This window comes from Carcharodon carcharias, chromosome 7, assembly GCF_017639515.1.
Source record: "Carcharodon carcharias isolate sCarCar2 chromosome 7, sCarCar2.pri, whole genome shotgun sequence".
NCBI classification, from domain to species: domain Eukaryota; kingdom Metazoa; phylum Chordata; class Chondrichthyes; order Lamniformes; family Lamnidae; genus Carcharodon; species Carcharodon carcharias.
The window spans coordinates 107,816,565-107,839,453 of NC_054473.1; the positions used below are offsets into that span (position 1 = coordinate 107,816,565).

The window sequence follows — 22,889 nt, forward strand, 5'->3', positions numbered from 1 at the left end:
GTCTACACCAGTGGCTCAATGGGTATCATTCTTACCTCCAAGTCAGGAGATTGTAGGTTTGAATCCCACTCCAGAGACTGGAAGACAGAGATTGAGCCTAACACTTCAGGGTAGTACAGAGAGAGTGCTGCATTGTTAGAAGCACTTTTTTTTTTGATGAGACGTTAAACCATATTCCCACCTTGTCCTCTCAGGTGGAGAAAGAAGATCCCAGACACTATATCAAAGAACAACTGGGTCGTTCGTGTATTCTGGCCAAATTTTATTCGACAAATATCTGAAAAATGGATTATTGTTGTTTGTGAGAAATTGCTGTGATCAAATTGGCTGCCACGATTTCTACATTAAATAATGACGACACTTCAAAAGTACTTCCTTGGCTGTGAGACTCTTTGGGGCATTGTGATAAAGTACTGTATCAAATACAGACTCTTCATTCTTTCACACTAATACACCCTTTAACAAACGCTTCAATCCTGTGTATGGGGATGGGCGCAGTGACCCAGATTGCAGCGGGACAACCACCCAAACAATAGGAGGAGGAACACGAGGCTGGGGAAACACACGAGAGGCTGATCCTGGGTTCCATAGCAAAAGGAATTGCAAATACCTTGAAGTTAATCTTCGCTGGGCCATTTGCGATTGTCATGCTCAGGGTCGGTGTGTAGATCCCGCCATAACTTTCACCGATCACATAGAAATCGTTTCTTGTGAAGTTGGGAAATTTTCTGAAGAAATCCTGCAGGGCCAGGTAGTTGTTCTCTGCGACCTGTCGAAGTGGGGAGAAGTGAGGGTAAATACGACATTGGGGTTAGTGCTGTGCTTCCTGCAGGGTGAAAAGATCCACAGAGGACCTGCAAGGGTTAGTTATTGATAGTACTGAGCTAAGGGTTGTTGGCTGTCCTGAAAGCTTGGGGATGGAATTTGTTCATGTGCCAAGACATTCCAATGTCAGCTGTGGCTCAGTGGGTTGCTCCCGCATCTCAAGAGTCAGAAGGTTGTAGGTTCAATTCTTGCTCAAGAGACTTCAGCGCATGATCCAGGCTAACACACCTGGCATCAGTACAGAGGGAACTGGCAGAAGTGCTGCCCTTCACATGGGATGCTATATCAAGGCCCCATCTTCCTCTCATGTAGATATAAAAGATCAATGGCACTATTTCGAAGGCCAGGGGAGCTATTCCCAAAGTCCTGGCCAACATTTATTTTTCTACATCACAAAACACAGATTATCTGTTCATTATTACATTGCTCTTTGTGGGATTTTGCTGTGTCCAACCTTGGCTGCAATATTTCAAACATTACAACAATGACCATGCTTCAAAAATACTTGCTTGGCTCTGAAGCGCTTTGGAGCATCCTGAGGTTATGGAAGGCGCTATAGAAATACAAGTTCTTTGCTTTCTTTGACCCAATAATTAAATTGCTCTCAGCTACAGAACACAATTTGTGAAATCCCGGGGATCTATTGTTTCTGATACGTTCAGCTTTCAGCGAGGCTTCTGACAATATTACCAAACAAGTGATCAGAATACAAAGTGGAAGGCATCAAATAGCGGTCAAACATCTGAGGTGGTTTGAAAAGAAAGCAAAAGTGTTTTTGTGAATGGGGCTGCATCAGAGAGTAGAAAAGGACCCTGATTGAGTGCCAGAGGGATCACCAGCCCCCAGCAAACAGCTTTCACTACCTGGGATGTCCCAACAGGGGTGGAAAATCGGACACAATACCTCATCATCATTGGTGGCGTAGTTTTTATCATCCGAATAGGAGAAGCCAACCCCAACCGGAGACTCCAGGTACAGAACATTGGCCACTTTGTTCCAGCTGTACTTGTTGATGTAGAGTGTACTGCCGTCATCATTCACCTGGAGGCAAACACTCTGGTGTTAACAGAAAGTGACCTATCAACCTGAAAGTGCATTAACCAACTTCCCCACCCCTGTGTTATACGCCTAATAGCCAGTTGATGAAGGAAGAAACCAGAGCCAGTCTTAACTTGCAATAGATTTATTCATAGAGTGAAACATTACAGGTATATATCTCCTGACTCCACTCTACTCCTGTATCAGCAAGTGTCTCTTTATATGCTTTTTTGTAAGCCAAATGAACAAATAGAAACTAATTAGCTAATTGAAATCCCTCATAGGGGCTCTGTAACAAATAACTTTAGAAGGAAACTTAAATTAAACTAAAATTTGGTTTTCAGAGCTGATAATGCACTCCAGCCCCTGCAGTGCCCATTGGTCTTGGAAGGCCTCAAGTGTGGACACCACATGCTCCCTCTCCAGAGACACCTGGGCGCGAATGTAGCCATGGAAGAGGAGCAGACAGTCAGGCTGAATGATCCCTTCAACTGCCTGCCATCTGGACCTGTTAATGGCCACCTTGGCAAGACCCAGGAACAGACTTACCAGAAGGTCCTCCACCCTGCCTACCCCCCTCCACACCGGGTGGCCAAAGATTGGGAGCGTGTGGCTGAAGCGAAACCAAACCTTGAGGAGCAGCTGCCTCAAATAATCAAAAAAAGGGGCTGCCACCTTGCACAACATGTATATACATGGACCACAGACTCCTCAAGGCTGCAGAAAAGACAGACAGCTTAGGAGTTCATGAACCATCTTAACCTTTTACTGCATGGGACACTCATGCTCAGATAACCATCCAATCAATGCCCTCCATCTCTATATATCTAAACTCAATTGATAAAATTAACACCTTGGGGCCCCAAACTCCACACTCCCCAGCACACCTCACACCCACTCGCCTCTCACCCCCAAAGCTCACCTTGGGATGCCACCCCCACCCATCCCACTCACCTAGGCCCATATACTATCCTTGGTGTGTTATGATTCCAGTTGAAGTTACCCCTGGACAAGCCTGGTCCCAGAGTGGAACCCAGCTTGATAGATCCTAACTTTTCTTTTTGTTTGGTTAAATACGTGGAGAGTAGCTACGGAACAGAGGCACAGGGGTCAGATGATTAACTTTTAACAAAAGAATAAAACATTTATTCAACAGGAAAGGATGAACTATATTACAATACTTCTTCAACCACAACTATACCTTTACAGATATATACAGATTTGTAAGGATAACACAAGTTACAAAAACTATCTTATACTCTAATGTTCACAGCAAGTACACAGTCCATGTAAACCTATGGCACCCTGTGGTCAGACACACTATACTCTGAAACCAAGTGACAGATGCCACCTCAACCAAATACTATGGACCTCTCCTCAACTCCCCCCAGACGCTTGTCACACCATGAGTCAACCAGTCTCACTGAATCCCGTCCTTCACACGAGAGTTTCCAATCTCCATTCTCCAAGACCTCAGCTTGGAATCTTCTCCCAAACTGACGTTTTCTCTCAGATGCCTTCCGCAAGAGTTCACCTCCAGGGTTTTGAACTCTCCTTCTGATGTTCCTCTTCCCTGGGTCACCACATGCTTTCAAGCTGCCTTCCATACACTCTGTCTCTGATTTAGCCGTCAACAGTATCACTGCTTCATGTGCCCATAGCAAAGAGTTACAGGCCTTCAGTTGTCTTTTTGGACCTTCTTGCCTCTTGCAAGCTATTCTCACTTTAAAATTGCTTTCTGCAGCTTTTGTCTCTTTAAATCTGAAACTTGGAGCCTTTCTCTCTGCCCTTCACTCTTAACTTCGCTTAATTGGACCTTTTCCAGATTCCTGTCCTTGACTATAAGAAGTCCTTGACTTTCTCTTCTTCCACTCCTCTGGACTTTTGGGGTTTTTCTTAGCTTGGGACATGCTATCTGTCCCCTTTTCGGCTGCTTCTGCTTCACAGTTGCCTTCAAACCAACCAAACGCAAACAGCTTCCAAAACAAACTGCTGTTTTCCTTTTTGTGTGTGTCTGTGGGAGGGTCCTGCCTCTCTGGGCCCCTGTTGCTAGGCAGGGGTCATAAAACTCTCTTAAGAAATGCAAGCATCTTTCTAAAGTGAAACTAAAACTCCATTTGACCTTTCTTAACACACAGATACAGAAATACAAATCAAACTTAAACTATAAAGCTAAAACTCATTCCTAACACCCACAAAAACAAATATAACTTACTTAAACTATATCTATTCCCTAAGATGGTGCACCCACCACACTCCATCATGTTGATTAAGTGGTTGAGCCGGGTGACTGCCCAATAAGAGGTCATTTTCTTGATGCCCGGCAGAGCAGGCATGTCTGTGGCTCAGCGCCTCTGCACTGAGCCTATGCTTCAGCTCTATTCCCTATCCAGCGAAGCGCCTGAAGGAATTTTCAGGATCTCCTTGGCTATTTACTTCCTGTTCACTCAGTGCACATTCTCCTATTTCATATCAAAATGCTATTCTCAGTTCCCCCAAAGGCTCAGAGTATAAATGTACAACCGTGCATGGCACTGAGCTAGACTGACCAGAAGATTGCAGGTTTCATCCCCAATGCAGGTTCCAGGAGTGGGAAGGGGAACAAGGGATTGGGTTGTCCAATCTGCAAGCACCACCTCGGCTGGTAGGTGGGGATTGGGTCAGGACAGAACCAGGAACCCTGGCTGTTCCCTTCCCACCAATCTAGGTAAAGCCAACACTGCTGTCCTGCCTGAGATTAGCCAACAGTAAAACTCAATCATCACCCTTCAGTAAAGGAAGCACTGACATGCAAAGGTCCATTTTCAGAGAGGAATCCATCTAAGGAACTGCACCCAGGTCCACCATTCAACCACAGGACCACAGGGTCTTTGAGTGGGTTTTGCTGAGATGTCACAAACCTGCAGAACACAAAACAAGTTGGAATTAATGTCTGCTACTGAGGACCCTGCAAAAGCATGGAGAGGTGCAAAATGATCTTTGAAGGAGAGTCACCCACCAGGACCGCGTTTCCCCCTCTTCTGAAGGCATTGTATCTGTGATACCCAGTCAACATTACACACACACTTTCAAGCAAGGGCATTCTGATCGAGGTCTTTAATACATTAGTAGAATTTGATGGTTTCTCTGTATCCATCCCATTTCCTCAGGACAGGAAAATCCAGAACAAGAGGATTTTAATCCCAAAATTAGATCCTTCAGGAGTGAAGTTAACTAATATTTCTTCAAAGGGTAGTGGAAATCCAAAACAGTCTCCCCCAAAAAGGCTGTGGATGCCGGGAAGTAATTTGGAGTTTTTAGGGCTCGGAATCATTTTTGATAGTTACCAGTCTGAAATCAACACCTGCCCTTTGAGCTAGGAGACGACCTAAGGATTTGTGCAACTAAGCCCCCTGCTTAGTCAATGGAATAAAGTGACATAAGAACATAAGAACTAGGAGCAGGGGTAGGCAATTCAGCCCCTCGAGCCTGCCCTGCCATTCAATACGATCATGGCTGATCTCATTTCAGCCTCAACTCCAATTTCCCGCCCTCTCCCCATAACCTTTCAAACCATTACTAATTAAAAATCTGTCTATCTCCTCCTTAAATTTATTCAGCGTCCCGGCATCCACTGCACTCTGAGGTAGTGAATTCCACAGATTCACGACCCTTTGAGAAAAGTAATTCCTCCTCATCTCTGATTTAAAAATCTACCACCCCTTATCCTAAAACTATGGCCTCTCATTCCAGAATGCCCCAGAAGGGGAAACATCTCCTCCACGTCTACTTTGTCTATGCTCTTTAGCATCTTATATACCTCAATTAGATCTCCTCCCGTCCTTCTAAACTCTAGCGAGTATAAGCCTAAACTGCTTAATCTCTCCTCATAAGACAAGCCCCGCATCTCTGGAATCTAGTGAACCTGGACATCCTGGATAATTAGGTTTTAAAATGGCCTCAAATGTTATGAGTCTTTACAATAACAATTTTCCTTTAGATTAACCACTTAGCACTTCAACTCACTACTGGAAGAAGCTTGCATCCAGACCACTAGCTTTTAACCAAAATTATGAATCTACAGTGGCAGAAATATTCCTTCAGCTCCCTGTCTGAAGACAGGTCCAACCCAAAGCGCGGTGATCTCTACCACAGCTAGGGCAAGGAGGCAGGTCCCCACTCCACCCCAGTCAGAACAGGGATCGAACCCCATGCTGTTGGCACCATTCAGGACCACCCAGCTCCTGACATCATTACAGCTTTGGTTCAAACATGGCCAAAAGAGCTGAACTCCCGAGGTGAAGTTAGAGTGACTGACCTCGACATCAAGGCAGCATTTGACCGAGTGTGGCATCAAGGAGCCCTAGCAAAACTGGAGTCAATGGGAATCAGAGAGAAAACTGTCCACAAGTTGGAGTCATATCTAGCACAAAAGATGATGGTTGTGGTTGTTGGAGGTCAATCATCTCAGCTCCAGGACATCACTACAGGAGTTCCTCAGGGTAGTGCCCTCAGCCCAACCATCTTCAGCTGCTTTATCAACGACCTTCCTTCCATCATAAAGTCAGGCGTGGGAATGTTTGCCGATGATTGCACAATGTTCAGCACCATTCGCAACTCCTCAGATACTGAAGTAGTCCATGTCCAAATGCACCAAGACCTGGACAATGTCCAGGCTTGGGCTGACAACATTCGTGCCACACAAATGCCGGACAATGACCATCTCCAACAAGAGAGAATTTAACTATCGCCCCTTGACGTTCAATGGCATTACCATCACTGAATCTCCTAATATCAACATCCTGCGGTCACCATTGACCAGAAGCTAAACTGGACTAGCCACCTAAATACTGTGGCTATAAGAACAGGCCAGAGACTAGGAATCCTGCAATGATTAACTTACCTCCTGGCTCCCCAAAGCCTGTCCACCATCTAAAAGGCACAAGTCAGGAGTGTAATAGAATACTCCCCTGCCACCTCTGGTTCTCGGACCAGTGCCTCTGCTCTCTGGTGGAGGCAGTGAGTGCCCAGCCCGACATATTCAAACTGTGGGATGGCAAGAGGAGGCGACCCCGCCAGATGAAGGAGGCCTGGACGGAGGTGGCTGCCCAGGTGAGCTGGCATGTTGTGCACCGCACATGGATTCAGTGGCAGAAATGTTTCAATAATCTTTCTGCGCTCCACAAAGGTGAGCACCAACTTGGCATGCAAATGTATGTAGATGTCTTGGAGGGTGGCTGTTCTTTTGAATCTCAGACCCCTGAGAGCCACGAGTGCCAAATGGCACATGTCCCTGTGCAGGTGAAGGCTGGGAAATGTGCCCACTTGCCTTCTGTGTATAGAAGGGTGAGGTGTGCTAATCTGACAGGCACCTCAACCCGCATCTCCCTCAAGTGGTTGGTGGGTGAGGGGGGGGGGGGGGGGGGGGGGGGGGGGGTGGGTGGTGAGGAGTGTGTGTAGGATGGGATGGATGGGGGGGCAAGGCTGGGATGGTGAAGTTGAGCCTCCTAGCTCAAAGGACAGGTTTTGATTTCAGACTGGTAACTATCAACAATGGTTCCGAGCCCTAAAAACTCCCAATTACCCCCCGGCATCCACAGCCTTTCTGGAGGAAGAGTGTTTCAAATTTCCACTGCCTTTGAAGAAATATTGGTTGACTTCACTGCTGAGGCTGGTGGCAGGTAGAGGGCACACTATTGAATGCACTTTTACCCATACAGAAGAAAAGCCATAATGCGCCGGAAAATGCATGGGCAGGTGGTGGGGTCCCCAACATACTGATCGACATGGAGGCCTGAATATGGGATGCGAGCTTGGAGCAAGGTCCACAGGTCGCAGAGAAGCAGGGGTGAGGGTTAAGGTAAGAGTCCAATGGACAGGTGAGAAACAGTGGAAGTGTGTAACAACTGAAGGATCACGGCATCTCCAATGAGAAGTTCTAATCAACAGTCTCCATTACTCATCCAATCACAGTGCCTCAGTGAGGCATCAGTCCATTCTGACAAACAATGCATGCACAGTCACTTGGTTACAATATAATTAACTGACAAATTCTGTTCTTCCCTCAAAAGCGCCATCCTCATGATGCCCAATAGACCGAGAGGACCCTCTCTCTCAAGGATGAGCCGCGTCGGGACACCTGCACGTTTTCTCTCGCGAGTTCACATGAGGTTGGGTCAGCTTTTTGCCCGATCCTGCAATGTAAAATCCTGGCCTACTTCTTGGTTGGGCTTTCTCCTTCATATACCTCCGTGTGTTGAGATGAAGAATCATTGCACTTTATTCTACACCAGCCCAATTCCAGGAGATTAAAGATCATTCCTGCTCTCTATTTTTCCCTTCTTCCTACAGCTTTCAGTTTTTTTTAAAACCTGACTGTATAATCATGATTATCTATGTGTCAGCCTTGGTTAACACCCTCGCCTAAGAGTCAAAAGTTTGTAGGTTCAAGTCCTGCTCCAGAGACATGAATGCATGATATAGGCTGACATGCCACTATAGCACCTGAGGGAGTGCTGCACTACTGGAGCTGCCATCTGCTTCATGTGGGTGTAAAGAGTCTCATGACACTACACGAAGAGCAGGGAAGTTCTCCTGGTACCCTTACCAATATTTATCCCTCAACCAATATAGTTAAAAACAGATTATCTGGTTATAATTTCATTATTGTTTGTGAGAACTTGATGTCCACAAATTGGCTGTGTTTTGTACACAACAACAGTGGCTACTCATCAAAAGTGCTTAATTGCCTGTGAAGCGATTTGGGACACTGAGGTGACCGAAATATAAATGAACGTATAAATGCCAACACTCTCCTTTATCTCATATTTTGTTTAACCCTGGCATGTCCTGCATTGGGACTTCATCTCTTCCCCATTATATTAATTACTTAGACAGAGTAATGTATCTAATGGAATCTATGGAGAGAGAAATGGATTTAACATTTCAAGTTGAATAAGTCATACTTGACTTGAAATATTCACTCTGTTTCTCCCTCCTTAGAGATGCTGCCAGATTTGTTGAGTATTTCCAGTTTTTATTTCAGATTTCCAGCATCCTCAGTATTTTGCTTTTATAGCGATTAGTTTTGCTGATGATACAAAGCTAGGTGGGAATATAAGCTGTGAGGAGGACACTGGCTGCTGAGAGATATAAACAGGTTAAGTGAATGGGCAACAAGATGGCAGATGCAGTATAATGTGGGAAAGAGTGAGGTTATTCACTTTGGTCATAAGAACAGAAAAGCCAGCATATTGTTTTCAAAAAGGCATGAAACTTTTAAACGTTGACATTCAGAGACACTTGGGTGAACCCATGCAAGGAACATAAGTTAGCATGCAAGTATGGCAAGCAATTAGGAAAGCAAATGGCACGTTCACAGAATCACAGGACAGGGGCTATTCGGCCCATCATGTCTGTGCTGGCTCTCCAAAAGAGCTACTTACCTCATGCCATTGCCCCACCTTCTTCTCAAAGCCCTGCACAGTCTCCATTTTCTGATAATAATCCTAGTTCCTCTCAATGACTCAATTGAACCTGCCTCCACCACACTCTCAGGCAGTGTATTCCAGAGCCTAACCACTCGCGGTGTGAAAGATTTTCCTCAGGTTGCTTTTGCTTCTTTTGCCAATTACTTTAAATCTGTGCGCTTTTGCTCTTTTCATGACTGGGAACAGTTTCTCCCTATCTACTCTGTTGAGACCCCACATGATTTTGAAAACCTCTATCAAATTTGGCCTCGATTGCAAGGGGATTGGAGTACCAGAATAAAGAAGTCTTGTTACAATTCTATGGAGCTTTAGTGAGATTGCACCTTGAATACTGTGTGCAATTTTAGGGGAGAAGGATATATCTGAATTATAGGCAGTATAGCGAAGGTTCATTAGAATGCTGCCTGAGATGAGAGGGTGGGTAAATTGGGTCTATATTATTTGGACTTTATAAGAATGAGGGATGGTCATATTGAAACATTGAAGATTCCGAAGGGGCTTGACAGTGTAGATATTGAGAGGCTGATTCCCCTGGTCAGGGAATCTAGAACAAGGAGGCACAGTCTCACGATAAGTGTTTGATCATTTAGGACTGAGATAAGGAGAAATTTCTTCATGCATAGGGCTGTGAATCTTTGGAATTCTCTACCCCAGGGGATTGTGGATGCTCCATCATTGAATATATTTAAGACGGAAAGAGAGAGATTTTTGGTCTCTTGGGGCATTAAGGGATATGGGGAACAGCCAGGAAAGTGGAGTTGAAGCCCTAAATCGACCATGATCATACTGAATGACGGAGCAGGCTCGAGGGAATGTATGGCCTTCGCCTGCTCCTATTTCTTACGTTATATTCTTGATGTTGCAACTCAGACAAACTGCTGACTAGTCACACCATTGGCAGGCACTTGCCAGCAATAGCTAACATAACATTTGCTATCTTATGATCACAGTCACAGTAACTTTAAAAGTTGGTTAAGTTATTCTTATGGCCCACCACAGTGTACTTAGACTGCACATTGTCAGCACCTCTAACTCCATAGGAATCCAAGCCTGATACAAACATGGAATTCTAATGGTTAAATCTACATCCAAGCTCAATTCCATTGTATAAAGCCTTGATGCAAGTACGGGATTATTACACTTCACCTGAAGGAACACAGTGCTCACTCCCCAACCCCGCTATCACTGGCCCTTTTCGGCTGCAGTCTCTATATGATTTATGACAGTAACTCATCAATGTTACTTCAACAGCACCTCCCTCACCTGGGGCCTCTACTGCTGGGAGGAACAAGAGCAGCAAAGTCATACCAAGACCCCTCCAAATCACATACCATCCTGACACAGCCCTCAATGGATGCTGTCTCTTCATTGTCCCTGGGTCAAGATCCTAGAATTCCCACCTTCATCACATCATGACTGCAGCAGATCAAGTGAAGGTAATCATCTGCTATCACTCCAGGGAAACTAGGGATAAGCAATGAATGCCAGTCTTGCCACCAACACCCACGTCCTGAGAACAAATACACATTTTTAACATCGAGATGCTTTTCTTTCCTGTGGAAATTGTGTTTTGTCAGAAAGAATGATGTCAAAACATTAACCCACAGCAATGCTGATATTAGCCTTCTTTAATGTATTGGCATCAATGGGCGTATTCTTAATCCGACATCTCAAATTATTCCCACTGATCAGGAAGCAGCCTCCAGCATGACTCTGTCCAAACACATATTCGGAATGATAGAACTGAACCTCAGCCCATTAAGGCACAGTAGAAAATGTAAGGGAAGGAAATAATTAAAGAAGTTCAATTGCTAGTTATTAGGTTGTTTAACTAAGTACCATTTGGTTGTATAAAATGGATAACAGCTGAGACTAGTTCTGTCTGTGGAGAGTTTTACGACAAGCAATAAAACTCTGTCTGAAGGTCTTGGTTTCTTCTAACAACTATTGAAACTTAACAGTGGTAGCAGAGGATGGTTCCTGCTTGTAAGAAAAAAGATTGGAGACTAAGCTTTGTCCAAAATGCTGTATTTGGAATTAACGTTATGAGCAGAGTGGTTTTGAGTCACTGAAAAACCAACCAAAAAAATGGCTGAATCAAAACGTAGAGTGTCGGGGTTTGATTACCCACCGATGTTTTCTGAGCATCAACCATATGACCAATGGAAAAATGAAGTAACCATGTGAACATGGGTTACGTCCTTGCCAATGAAAAACAGGAGCTGGCTTTGGCACTTTTGCTACCATATGAAAGCAAAATAAGATGCAAAGTATTTTCAGAGTTGGACACAGATGAAGGTTTGGAAACTTTATTAGATTATATGGATTACAGCTATCAAAAAGATGATTTAAGTGCTTACAAAGCATGGTCAGATTTTGACAAATGTAGAAAGTTGGAATTAAATTTCATAGAAGATTACATAATGGAATTCAGTAGACTGTATGGAAGATTGCAAAAGTTCCATTTAGAAATTCCCCAATTGGTGCTGGCACTCAAGTTACTAGACTGTGTCAAAGTATCGAATATGGACAGGCTTCTCGTTCTAACGGGAGTTACGTTTGCAGAAAGACACACGCAGCTACAGCAGATGTCAGAAGCTCTAAAAAGAAAAATTCCTTGGAAAACATTCCTTTCCTGCAGCGTTGATGGTGGATTTGAACCACTCGGAGGTTAGACAGAAAATGGAGGATGCAAAGTTAACGGGATGGGGAGATCATTTAGAAACAGCATGCAGTACAAAATGAGATTTGTAACTAGAAACAATGGGGACAGAAACACCTTGGAAAGTTATGGCAGGAGAAAAGAATTAGGGATTTACGACAAAAAAATGAACCCTAGAAATGCCCAGGGTGTGGTCAATCGATGTTTTAGATGTGATTCCAAATACTATTATGCAATGAACTGTCCTAAACAATATAATGTGTTTGAAATTAAACATGAGACAGAAGACTCAGAAGAAGATGATGGGAGTTATTGACCAAAGAGAGGGCACTGTATTGGTTACAAGAAGTTTCAGCCCGGTGATGAATATCTTGGTGGCAGAGTCCGTCAACTGTGCGGTGCTAAATAGTGGATGCATGTCTACAGTCTGTGGAATAGACTGGTTAAAATGTTACCTGGACCCCTTAAATGACAAGGATCAGAATAAAGTTAAAGAATTTGAGAGTTCCACCAGTTTTAGATCTGGAGATGATGAGATTCTAAAATCTTTAAAAAGGGTACCGATTCCCTGTAAGATAGCTGGAGTCAATCATTTCATCAGCACAGTTGTAGAGTGAAATACCATTACTGTTGAGCAGACCATTGATAAAGAAAGCACAAATGAAGCTGGACATGGAAAATGAAAATGACAAGACCATTGTATTTGGAAAACCTGTGGATTTACAATTTACACAATCTGGGCAGTGCTGTATTCCTTTAATGAAACTTAACTTTTCTACTAAGGAGATTAAAGAAGTGTTATTAGCCTCACGGGATAGGAATTTGGAAGACAAAAAGCAAATTGTGTTAAAATTGCATTGGCAGTTTGCCCACCCTTCTTTGCAAAGATTAAAAATTTTGCTAAGGGATGTAGAAATAAGGGATGGAGAGTATGCTAACCTTATAGAGGAGATAATAGATGTGATATGTAAGAAATACAGGACACGGTCATGGTCAATTGTGAGTCTACCTTTAGTGAAGGATTTCAACGAAGTTGTGGCGATGGATTTAAAGGTGCGGGATAAAAAAAAGAACATTTTTATTTTACATTTCATAGATTTGTCAACAAGGTTTAGTCAGTTGACAATCATACAAAGTAAAGAAAATAATTATGGATCAGGTAATGGAGAAATGGATAGGGACCGGATTGGGACTTCCAGCGAAATTCTTTACTGATAATAGGGGAATTTGCTAATGAGTTCTGGGATGTGTGTGAAAACATGAATATAATAGTTATGAACACCACAGCTGAAAGCTCCTTTAGTAACAATGTGTGAAAGCAATCACGTGGTTCTCGATGAGATGCTTCGTAAAATATTGGCGAATAGATCAGACTGTAAATTAACATCAGCTCTAGCATGGGCTGTCCATGCCAAGAATTGACTGCAAATGGTTGGAAGCTACAGTCCACATTGGTTGGTTTTTGGTAGAAACCCAAAAATTCCTTCAGTCCTGAGTGACCATCCCCAGCCTGGCAGGGAACTACGATTAGCTCTATCTTTTCTGAGCATCTAAATACACTACACCCAAGTAGTAGAGCGTTCCTTAAAGTCAAAGTTTCAGAAAGAATTCAGCGAGCTCTGAGACGCAATGTACAACCATCAGAAACTATTTTCAATCAGGGAGACAAGGTATAGTATAAGGCAGAAAGACTTAACAAGTAGAAAGCTGAAAGGTAAAGATGGTAAAACAATCATTTTACAACATGGGAACCAGGCTATTCAGGTACTCTCATCAAGGTTAGTTGGCACAGACTACAAATTTGTGGGTTCAGAAAGCATAGGAAGGGATGAGAAACCAAGTACTTTATATACCCATATGTAACATAATTGTGAGGACCAGGTAGCTGAAGTTCACAGGGTGTATGAAGATGGAGACAGTTAATTTGGACGAAGATGATGAAATGATTTGTCCCAGAGGACAAGTGCCAAAAGCTGGTACTAAAGTGACGTACTTGCCTGAAGGGCCAGTCAATGGTGGAATATGGCGATTGCAGATAGAGTAGGGAAGGCCACTGGAAAATATAAAAACTGGTTAAATGTAGGATGAAGGACAGGAGGTTAGGCCTATGGATTGGGAATATGAAGTACAAAAATGGAAGGCACAGAATGTAGTATCATTCAGACAGCGTGTTTGGGAGTGAACATGCCTCTAGGTAGAGATTGCGAACTGTTAAAAGAACATCTCCAAATGGGAGAGGGAGATCAAACAGTAACAGTCCAGAGTATGATAGAAGACAGGATAGAGGGTGTAGCTTGACAAGGTCAAGGAATATGGCACAGACTGGTAACGCTACAAGGAGCAGAAGCTCATGTGATCGAGAAGCCTTAGCAGCTTCAAACAAATTAGACAATAAATTAATAAAGGAAGCCAAACAGCAAGAACTACATAGTTGGAAAGAATTTGGGGTATACACAGAGGTGCCAGACAGGGGACAACCAGCTCTGTCTCATAGATGGATATGCATGGAAAAGGTACTTCCTGGTGGGACTTATAAAGCTAAAGCCAGCTAGTGGCACGAGGGTTTGAAGAAAAATTGGGTGACCGGGATATAAGAGTAGATTCACCTACAGCAGGGAAAGTTACACTGAAGACCTTTTTAGCTCTTATAGCTACTAATGCTTGGGAACATATGTCTTTTGATATTAAAGCTGCTTTTCTGCAGGGACACCAACTTCAAAGGGAAGTTTTTCTTCATCCACCAAAAGAGGCACCAAATGTAGATGGAACTCTCTGGAAGCTAAATAAATGTGTATATGATTTAAATGATGCCTCCAGGGTTTGGTATTTCTCAGAGGTCAGTTTTATTAAAGTTGGGCCGTCTTCAGCTGGAAGTAGACCTGCCAATGTTTTATTGGCACCATGGAGAGAAACTTGCAGACATCTTTATGATGTATGTAGATTATTTTTTGTGGGGTGGTAGTAGCAAATTTGAAACAATTGTCATTAATGGGCTCAGAATGGCGTTTAAAATTGGAAATCAGGCTTCTGATGCATTTAAGTACATTGGATTGGAAATCAGGCAGAGCGGATCACATGTCCTTTTACATCAGCAATCCTATTTAGAGAATGTCAATCCCATTGCAATTAGTTGTGGATGGGGCCTCCCAGAAAGATACAACAGCTTCTGAAACATAAAAAGAGGAAGTCCAAAATCTAATTGGGCAACTCAATTGGCTAGACAAACAAACAAGGCCAGAGGTCAGTTTGGAATTGAGCACTAAAACAAACGATCCCAACGTTGAAGAAATCATTTGGGCAAACACAACATTGACAAAATTAAAAATGGAGCAGTGTATTTTGAAATTCCCATCTTTGGGTGTTGTTAGAAAAATGAAACTGATTGCGTTCAGTGATGCATCTTATGCAAATCTACATGATGGATTTTTGAGTGTGGGAGGATTTATAATATTTCTCATTGGGAAAAAGGCAAATGCTGCCCTTTGGCATGGGAATCTAAAAAAATATGAAGAGTTGTGAAAAGTATGTTAGCAGCAGAGACTCTCACCCTTGTTGAGGCGGTGGATATGGCATCCTTTATATCAAAGATACTGGCAGAAGTTTTAAGTGGAAAAGGGTATTCAGGAATGGTACCTATCCAATGTCTTCTAGCTAATAAGTCACTTCGGGAAAATGTTCACTCTGCCTTGCTGGGAGTCAGAGTAGAGCTGAGCAGTGTCCAGGGATTGCAGAGCAGCCTACAATGCTGGGAGTCGGAGCGGAGCAGACCTGTGGGGGACTGGTGGGAACTGAGGAGTGCCTATAAATACAGACCAGGGATTGCAGAGCGGCCTACATTGCTGGGCATCGGAGCAGAGCAGACCTGCGGGGGACTGGCGGGAGCTGAGCTGTTTCACTGTTTCAGCTGCTCTGAGGCTGCAGTCAGGGAAAAAGCAAAAAAAGCAACTGTGACATCACAGGAAGCTGATAAGTTGATTGGCCGGTAGGTGCTCAGTCTAAAGGACAGCGTGTGAGAAACCAGCTTAAGACAGGCGAGTTCAGGTAGATCTATAAATAAAAAGAACTAAAAATCTAATAATAATAAACCGTAATTTGAAAGCTTTAAAATTAAAATCAAACAACAAAGATTTTTAAAAAGCAATAAAAATAATTTAAATCACAGAATCTCACTGTGCAGAAGAGGCCCTTCGGCCCATTGAGTCTGCACCGACATGTGAGAAACACCTGACCTACCTACCTAACCCCATTTACCAGCACTTGGCCCATGGCCTTGAATATGCCAAGTGCTCATCCAGGTACTTTTTAAAAGGATGTGAGGCAACCCACCTCCACCACCCTCCTAGGCAGCACATTCCAGACCGTCACCCACCCTCTGGGTAAAAAAGTTTTTCCTCACATCCCCCGCTAAACCTCCTGCCCCTCACCTTGAACTAAAATATCTAAAACACATACCTTGTAGTTAAGAAGCACATTAACCTTTAGTTGTCAGTGGCGCTAGCATTCAATAAACACAGTAAATTGTTTTTATTCAGAAGGTCAAACTGGCAGCACCACCTGATTAAAAGTCCAGCTGGCCCTGCTGCAGCTTGAGTCCGATGTGCCTAATTAACAGCAAAACAACACATTCACGAAACCACTGTGCGCTTGTCTTGCCCGCCATCTAAACCACAAGGTCTGGCCGAACGCTGTTTCTCACTCAGGGATCCCACCAAGCAGTCCAGCCAGGGGTCCTGGCGATTCTTCCTCATCAGGGTGGCCAACTTCCTGGCCATCGCCATGTTGTTGCGTAATTCTCACAGATGCATTTCCTACAAGGCTTCTCGAAGTAACACCTACGCTTTGCCTCTTTGATGATCCCGTCTGTGGTGAGAATCCGGGTCAGGGTCCAGTAAGTCGCCTCCACATCACTGCCCTGAACCATCACTGTCCGCAACACGAAGCGAGCTTGAGCTGCCATCGCTGGTGGAAGTGACAGTTGTCGGGGGAAGGGGAGAGGGGCGGACCCGATGTGTAGCATACATAGGAAGAAAGTCATTAAAGTAAATTAACTAAACTAACATAAGTTAGAATGGAGGGACAGGTGTTATGCTGCAGCTGTGAGATGTGGGAGCTTTTGGATGCCAAGGCGATCCATGACAAACACGTCTGCAGGAAGTGTAAGCAGCTTGAGGAATTCTGGGTCAGGATTATTGATCTGGAAGCCGAAACGTAGACACTGTGCAACATAAGGGAGGGGGAGAAATACCTGGATACTTTGTTCCAGAAGACAGTCATACCTCTTAGAAAAGGTTCCTCTGTTTTGGCCAGCAGTGAGGGGCAGGAGGATGTGACTGTCAGTGAGGCAGGTAATGCGACTGAGCAGATGGTAGGGGAGGAGCCTCACACTTTTCAATTGTCAAACAGGTTTGAGGTGCTCACAACCTGCGAGGATGAAAGTGAAGTCTGCAAGGTAGATAAGCTGGCTGGCCATGGCACTGTGGTAGAGGAAACTGTTCAAGTATGTTAGTAAAAAGGAATATTGTGATAGTAGGGGATAGTATAATGAGGGGGATTGACATTGTTCTCTGCAGCAAACAGTGACTGTCCAGACGGCTATGTTGCCTGTCCGGTGCCAGGGTTCAGGACATCTGCTCAGAGCTGGAGAGGAATATGCAGTGGGAGGGGGAGGATCCAGTTGTCGTGGTCCACGTAGGTACCAATGACATAGGCAGAACTAGAAAAGAGGTTCTGCAAAGTCAGTATGAAGAACTAGGTACCAAATTAAGCAGCAGAACCTCAAAGGTAATAATCTCTGCATTATTACCTGAGCTACATGCAAAGTGGCATAGGGCAAATAAGATTAGAGAGATGAATGTGTGGCTCAAAGACTGGTGGGAGAGAAGTGGGTTCCGGTTTGTGGGGCACTGGCATCAGTACTGGGGAAAGTGGGGGCTGTACCATTGGGGCGGTTAACACCTGAACTGTGCTGGGATGAAGGTCCTCGCAAATCGCATAACTAGGGAAGTAGAGAGGGCTTTAAACTAAACAAGAGGGGTGAGGGATCAGGCTTGGATAGAGGTAGCAATTCAAGGTGTAATATGAGAAATGAGGGTCAGGGAATGGCAGGAAGACAAAGAAAAAACCTAAAAATACATCAATTGTCAAGACTAGATTTTACAAAGGTAACAAAAAAACAAAACTGAAGGCTCGCTATCTGAATGCAAGTAGCATTACTAACAAAGTAAGTGAATTGATGGCTCACAATGAAGTAATTAAATATGATCTGATAGCATTTACAGAGATGCAGCTGCAGGACGACAAAGATTGGGTCCTTAACATTGAAGAGTACATGACATTCAAGAATAGGGAGCTAGGTAAAGGTGGAGGGGTAACTCCGTTAATCAAAGAGGGTATTGGTGCAATAGTTAGAGATGACCTTGGTTCAAGAGATCAGGATGTAGAATTGGTTTGGGTGGAGATGAGGAATAGTAGGGGAAAGAAGCCATTAGTGGGAGTGGTCTACACACCCCCTAACAGTAGCCATAGTATAGGACAAAGTATTTAAGAGAAAATATCGTATGCTTGTGATAAAGGGATGGCAATAATCATGAGCGATTTTAATCTACATACAAACTGGAAAAATTAGATTGGCAGTAGTAGCCTGGCTGAGGAGTTCTTAGAATGCTTTCGAGATAGGTTTCAGAATGTGCTACTCTAAGAACCTACCAGAGAGCAGATTATATTAGACTTGGTATTGTGTAACGTGACAGGATTAATGACCTCAGAGTAAGGGCACCCCTAGATAGCAGCGACCAAAATATGATTGAATTTTACATCCAGTTTGAAAGGGAGAAGACTAGAATCTTATACTTAAATAAGGGCAAATATGTGGGCATGAAAGCTGAGCTAGCTGAAGTGAACTGGGAAACTAGGCTAGAGGTTAGATCAATAGAGAAGTGGCTGACATTTAAGGGGATATTTCAAAGTATTCAGGATAAGTACGTTCCTACTATAAGGAAAAATTCTAAGGGGAGGACCCACCATCCGTGGTTAACTAAAGATGCTAAGGAAAGAGCATACAATGCCACAAAGATGAGTGGCAGGACAGATGATTGGACAGAATAACAAGAACAGCACAGAATGACTAAAAGATTGATTAGGAGAAAGAAATTAGAGTGTGAGAGGAAGCTAGTTAGAAATGTAGAAGTGGATAGTAAGAGTTTATATAGGTATTTAAAAAGGAAAAGAGTAAAGTGAGTGCTGGCCCTCTAGACTGACAGTGGGGAGTTAATAGTAGATAATAAGGAAATAGCAGAAGAAATGAACAAATATTTTGCTTCTGTGTTCACTATAGAGGATACAAAAAACATTCCAGTAATAGCTGCAAATCAAGAGGTCAACGGGAGAAAAGAACTTGGTGAAATTGAAATCACTTGGGAAATGGTACTGAGCAAATTGATGGAGCAGCAGGCTGGCAAGTCTCTGGATCCCAATGGACTACATCCTAGGATCTTAAAAGAGGTGGCTAATGTGGTAGTCGATGTGCTGGTGTTAATTTTCCAAAATTCTCTAGATTCTGGAAAGGTTCCATCAGACTGGAATCCTTCTATTCAAGGGAGGCAGAAAACAGGAAACCATACGCCAGTTAGCTTGACATCTCTCGTGGGGAAGTTATTAGAATCGATCATTAAGGATGTTATAGCTAGGCATTTAGAGCTCAAGGCAATCGGGAAGAGTCAGCATGGTTTTGTGAAGGAAAATTATGTTTAACTAATTTACTGGAGTTTTTTGAAGGAGTAACATGCACAGTAGATAAAGGGGAGCCTGTAGGCATGCTGGACTTGGATTTCCAGAAGGCATTTGATAAGGTGCCACGTCAAAGATTATTACAGAAAATAACAGCGCATGGTGTAGTGGGTAACGTATTAGCATGGATAGAAGATTGGCTGGCTGGCAGAAAGCAGAGAGTATGCATAAATGGGTCTTTTTCTGATTGGCAGGATGTGACAAGTGGAGTCCCACAGGGGTCTGTACTGGGGCCTCAACTTTTTACAATTTATATCAATGACTTAGATGAGGGGAGTGAAGACATGATAGCTAAATTTGCAGATGACACAAAGATAGGTCGGAAAGTATGTTGTGAAGAGGACATGAGGTTGAAGATGGATATAGATAGGGTGAGTGAGTGGGCAAACACCTGGCAAATGGAGTTTAATGTGGAAAAATGTAAAGTTGTTCACTTTGGCAGGAAGAACAAAAAAAGCAGAGTATTTCTTAAATGGAGAACGGCTGCATAATTCTGAGGTGCAAAGGGATCTAGGTGTTCTAGTACATGAGTCACAAAAAGTTAATATGTAGGTACAGCAAGTAATTAAGAAGGCTAATGGAATGCTATCCTTTATTATGAGAGAGGTTGAACATAAAAGTAAGGCTATTATGCTTCAGTTATACAGGGCATTGGTGAGACCACAGCTCAAATACTGTATGCAGTTTTGGTCTCCTTATTTAAGGAAGGATGTAAATGCATTGGAGGTGGTTCAAAGGAGGTTTACTAGATTGAGAACTGGAATGAGTGGGTTGTCTTATGAGGAAAGGTTGGACAGACTGGGCTTGTTTCACTGGAGTTTAGAAGAGTGAGGGGTGATTTAACTGAAGTGTACAAGATCCTGAACGGCCTTGACAAGGTGGATGTTGAAAGGATGTTTCCTCTTGTGGGTGAGTCCAGAACAAGGGGGCATTGTTATGAAATTAGGGGTCACCCTTTTAAGACAGAGATGAGGAGATTTTTTTCTCAGAGGGTTGTGCAACTTTGGAATTCTCTGCCTCAGAAGGTGGTGGAGGCAGGTCACAGAATATTTTTAAGACAGAGGTAGATTGCTTCCCTTGTCTAACAAGAATCTAAAGTTATTGGGGTTAGATGGGAACATTGAAAATGAAACACAAGATGATCAACCATGATCTTATTGAATGGCAGAGCAGGCTTGAGAGGCCAAATGGTCTTCTCCTGTTCCTATTTCTTATGTTATGTTCTTAAAATGCATTAATGAGAAGAGATTAATGAGTACAGTTTTGGTCTCCTTATCTGAGGAAGGATGTTCTTGCTATAGAGGGAGTACAACGAAGGTTTACCCGACTGATTCCTGGGATGGTGGAACTGACATATGAGCTGAGATTGAGTCAGTTAATATTCACTGAAGTTCAGAAGAATGAGGGGGGGATCTCTTAGAAACCTATAAAATTTTAACAGGACTAGACAGGGTGGATGTGGAAAGGATATTCCTGATGGTGGGGGAGTCCAGAACCAGGGGTCACAGTCTGAGGATACAGGGTGGACCATTTAGGACTGAGATGAGGAGAAATGTCTTCACCCAGAGAGTGGTGAGCCTGTGGAATTCGCTACCACAGAAAGTAGTTGAGGCCAAAACATTGTATGTTTTCAAGAAGGAATTAGATATAGCTCTTGGGGCGAAAGGGATCAAAGGATATGGGGAGAAAGTGGGAGCAGGCTATTGAGTTGGATGATCAGCCATGATCATAATGAATGGCGGAGCAGGCCCAAAGGACCAACTGGCCTACTCCTGCTCCTAGTTTCTATGTTTCTATGAGATTGCGAATTGACATTGCAAGCTTAACACAGATGCTCGAGAATAAGGAGATTGCCAAGATCAAATGGATTGATAGCAGCTACCAATTAGCTGACTGCTTCACTAAAAGAGGAGCGAGCTCCAAGAAGTTACTGGTGACTTTCAAAGAGGGATGTATTTTTCTTTAGGAAAAAATACTTCTTGTGTGTGGACATATGTTCCTTTTTTAAGGAGGGGAATAAGGTGAATGAAAAAAATATATATTGATGTTTGTTATTACCTTTTTCTTGTGTGTGATTATATCAACTTAAGGATTACTTTTTTAAGGAGGGAATCTGTTAGGGAAGGAAACAGTTAAAGAAGTTCAATTGCTAATTATTAGGTTGCTTAACTAAGTACCCATTTGGTTCTATAAAAGGGATAACAGCTGAGACTAGTTCTGTCTGTGAAGAGTTTGATGACAAACAATAAAACTCTGAAGGAAAAAAGCAAAAAACTGCGGATGCTGGAAATTCAAAACAAAAATACCTGGAAAAACTCAGCAAGTCTGGCAGCATCTGCAGAGAGGAACACAGTTAACATTTTGAGTCCGAATGACCCTTCAACAGAACTGTTCTGTTGAAGGGTCATTTGGACTCAAAACGTTAACTGTGTTCCTCTCCGCAGATGCTGCCAGACTTGTTGAGTTTTTCCAGGTATTTTTGTTTTTGTTCTGTCTGAAGGAGTCTGTCTGGGTTTTGGTCTTCATTTCTCAATAGCTATTGGAACTTAACAGAAAAGTTTCACACACCCACATGCTGCATGGTTGGCTCCTGGAGAAACCATAGGGAGATGGGACATTTGACAAACAGCTCCTAAGGTTCCATGGATGCAGGGACTACTCCCAGAGAGCTGCAGGGGTTCAGAGTGCCAGAAAACTAAAAAAGGCATAGTTTAGACACACAAGTCTTGATGACAAAGTTACACAAGGCAACCATTGTAATGAGCCAGGGAACAGAGGGACACGGGCTCCATTTGCTGTGCAGCCAATTTCTCCATCTAAAACAAAAAAGGACAGAAAGCATGGATGGTCCCCATTCTTACACACATTGGATAGGCCTGTCTTTGTTCTCTGCCCTCGTGATTGTTAGGGCTACGCTACTTTCCCTGTATCCTCTACTTCCTCCCAGTAGCCCCCCACTGCACCCCCGCACCCTATTGTAGGACAGAGAGGGGGGGGGGGGGTGAAGAGAGTGTGTTTTAAATATAGAAAGACAGTGAGAAACATTGAGGAAGAGTGTGAGGAAGAATAAGAATGAATGATAGGGACAGAATCGGTAAGCGAATGTGTAC

The 22,889-nt window shown here is 43.4% G+C and overlaps 1 protein-coding gene and 1 pseudogene across 1 annotated transcript in view; both read right to left on the reverse strand.

The window, feature by feature from the left end:
* The window catches only part of si:ch211-122f10.4 (cathepsin A-like), a 54,847-nt gene that overhangs the window by 15,884 nt on the left and 16,074 nt on the right, over positions 1-22,889 (reverse strand). The window contains exons 2-4 of the mRNA XM_041191802.1: positions 4,652-4,763; positions 1,729-1,866; positions 611-769 (exon numbers count right to left, since the gene is read on the reverse strand). Of these exons, the coding sequence (XP_041047736.1) occupies positions 611-769; positions 1,729-1,866; positions 4,652-4,763 (409 nt within the window). The remainder of the gene's footprint in view (positions 1-610; positions 770-1,728; positions 1,867-4,651; positions 4,764-22,889) is intronic.
* Positions 16,620-16,951, reverse strand: LOC121279718 (annotated as a pseudogene).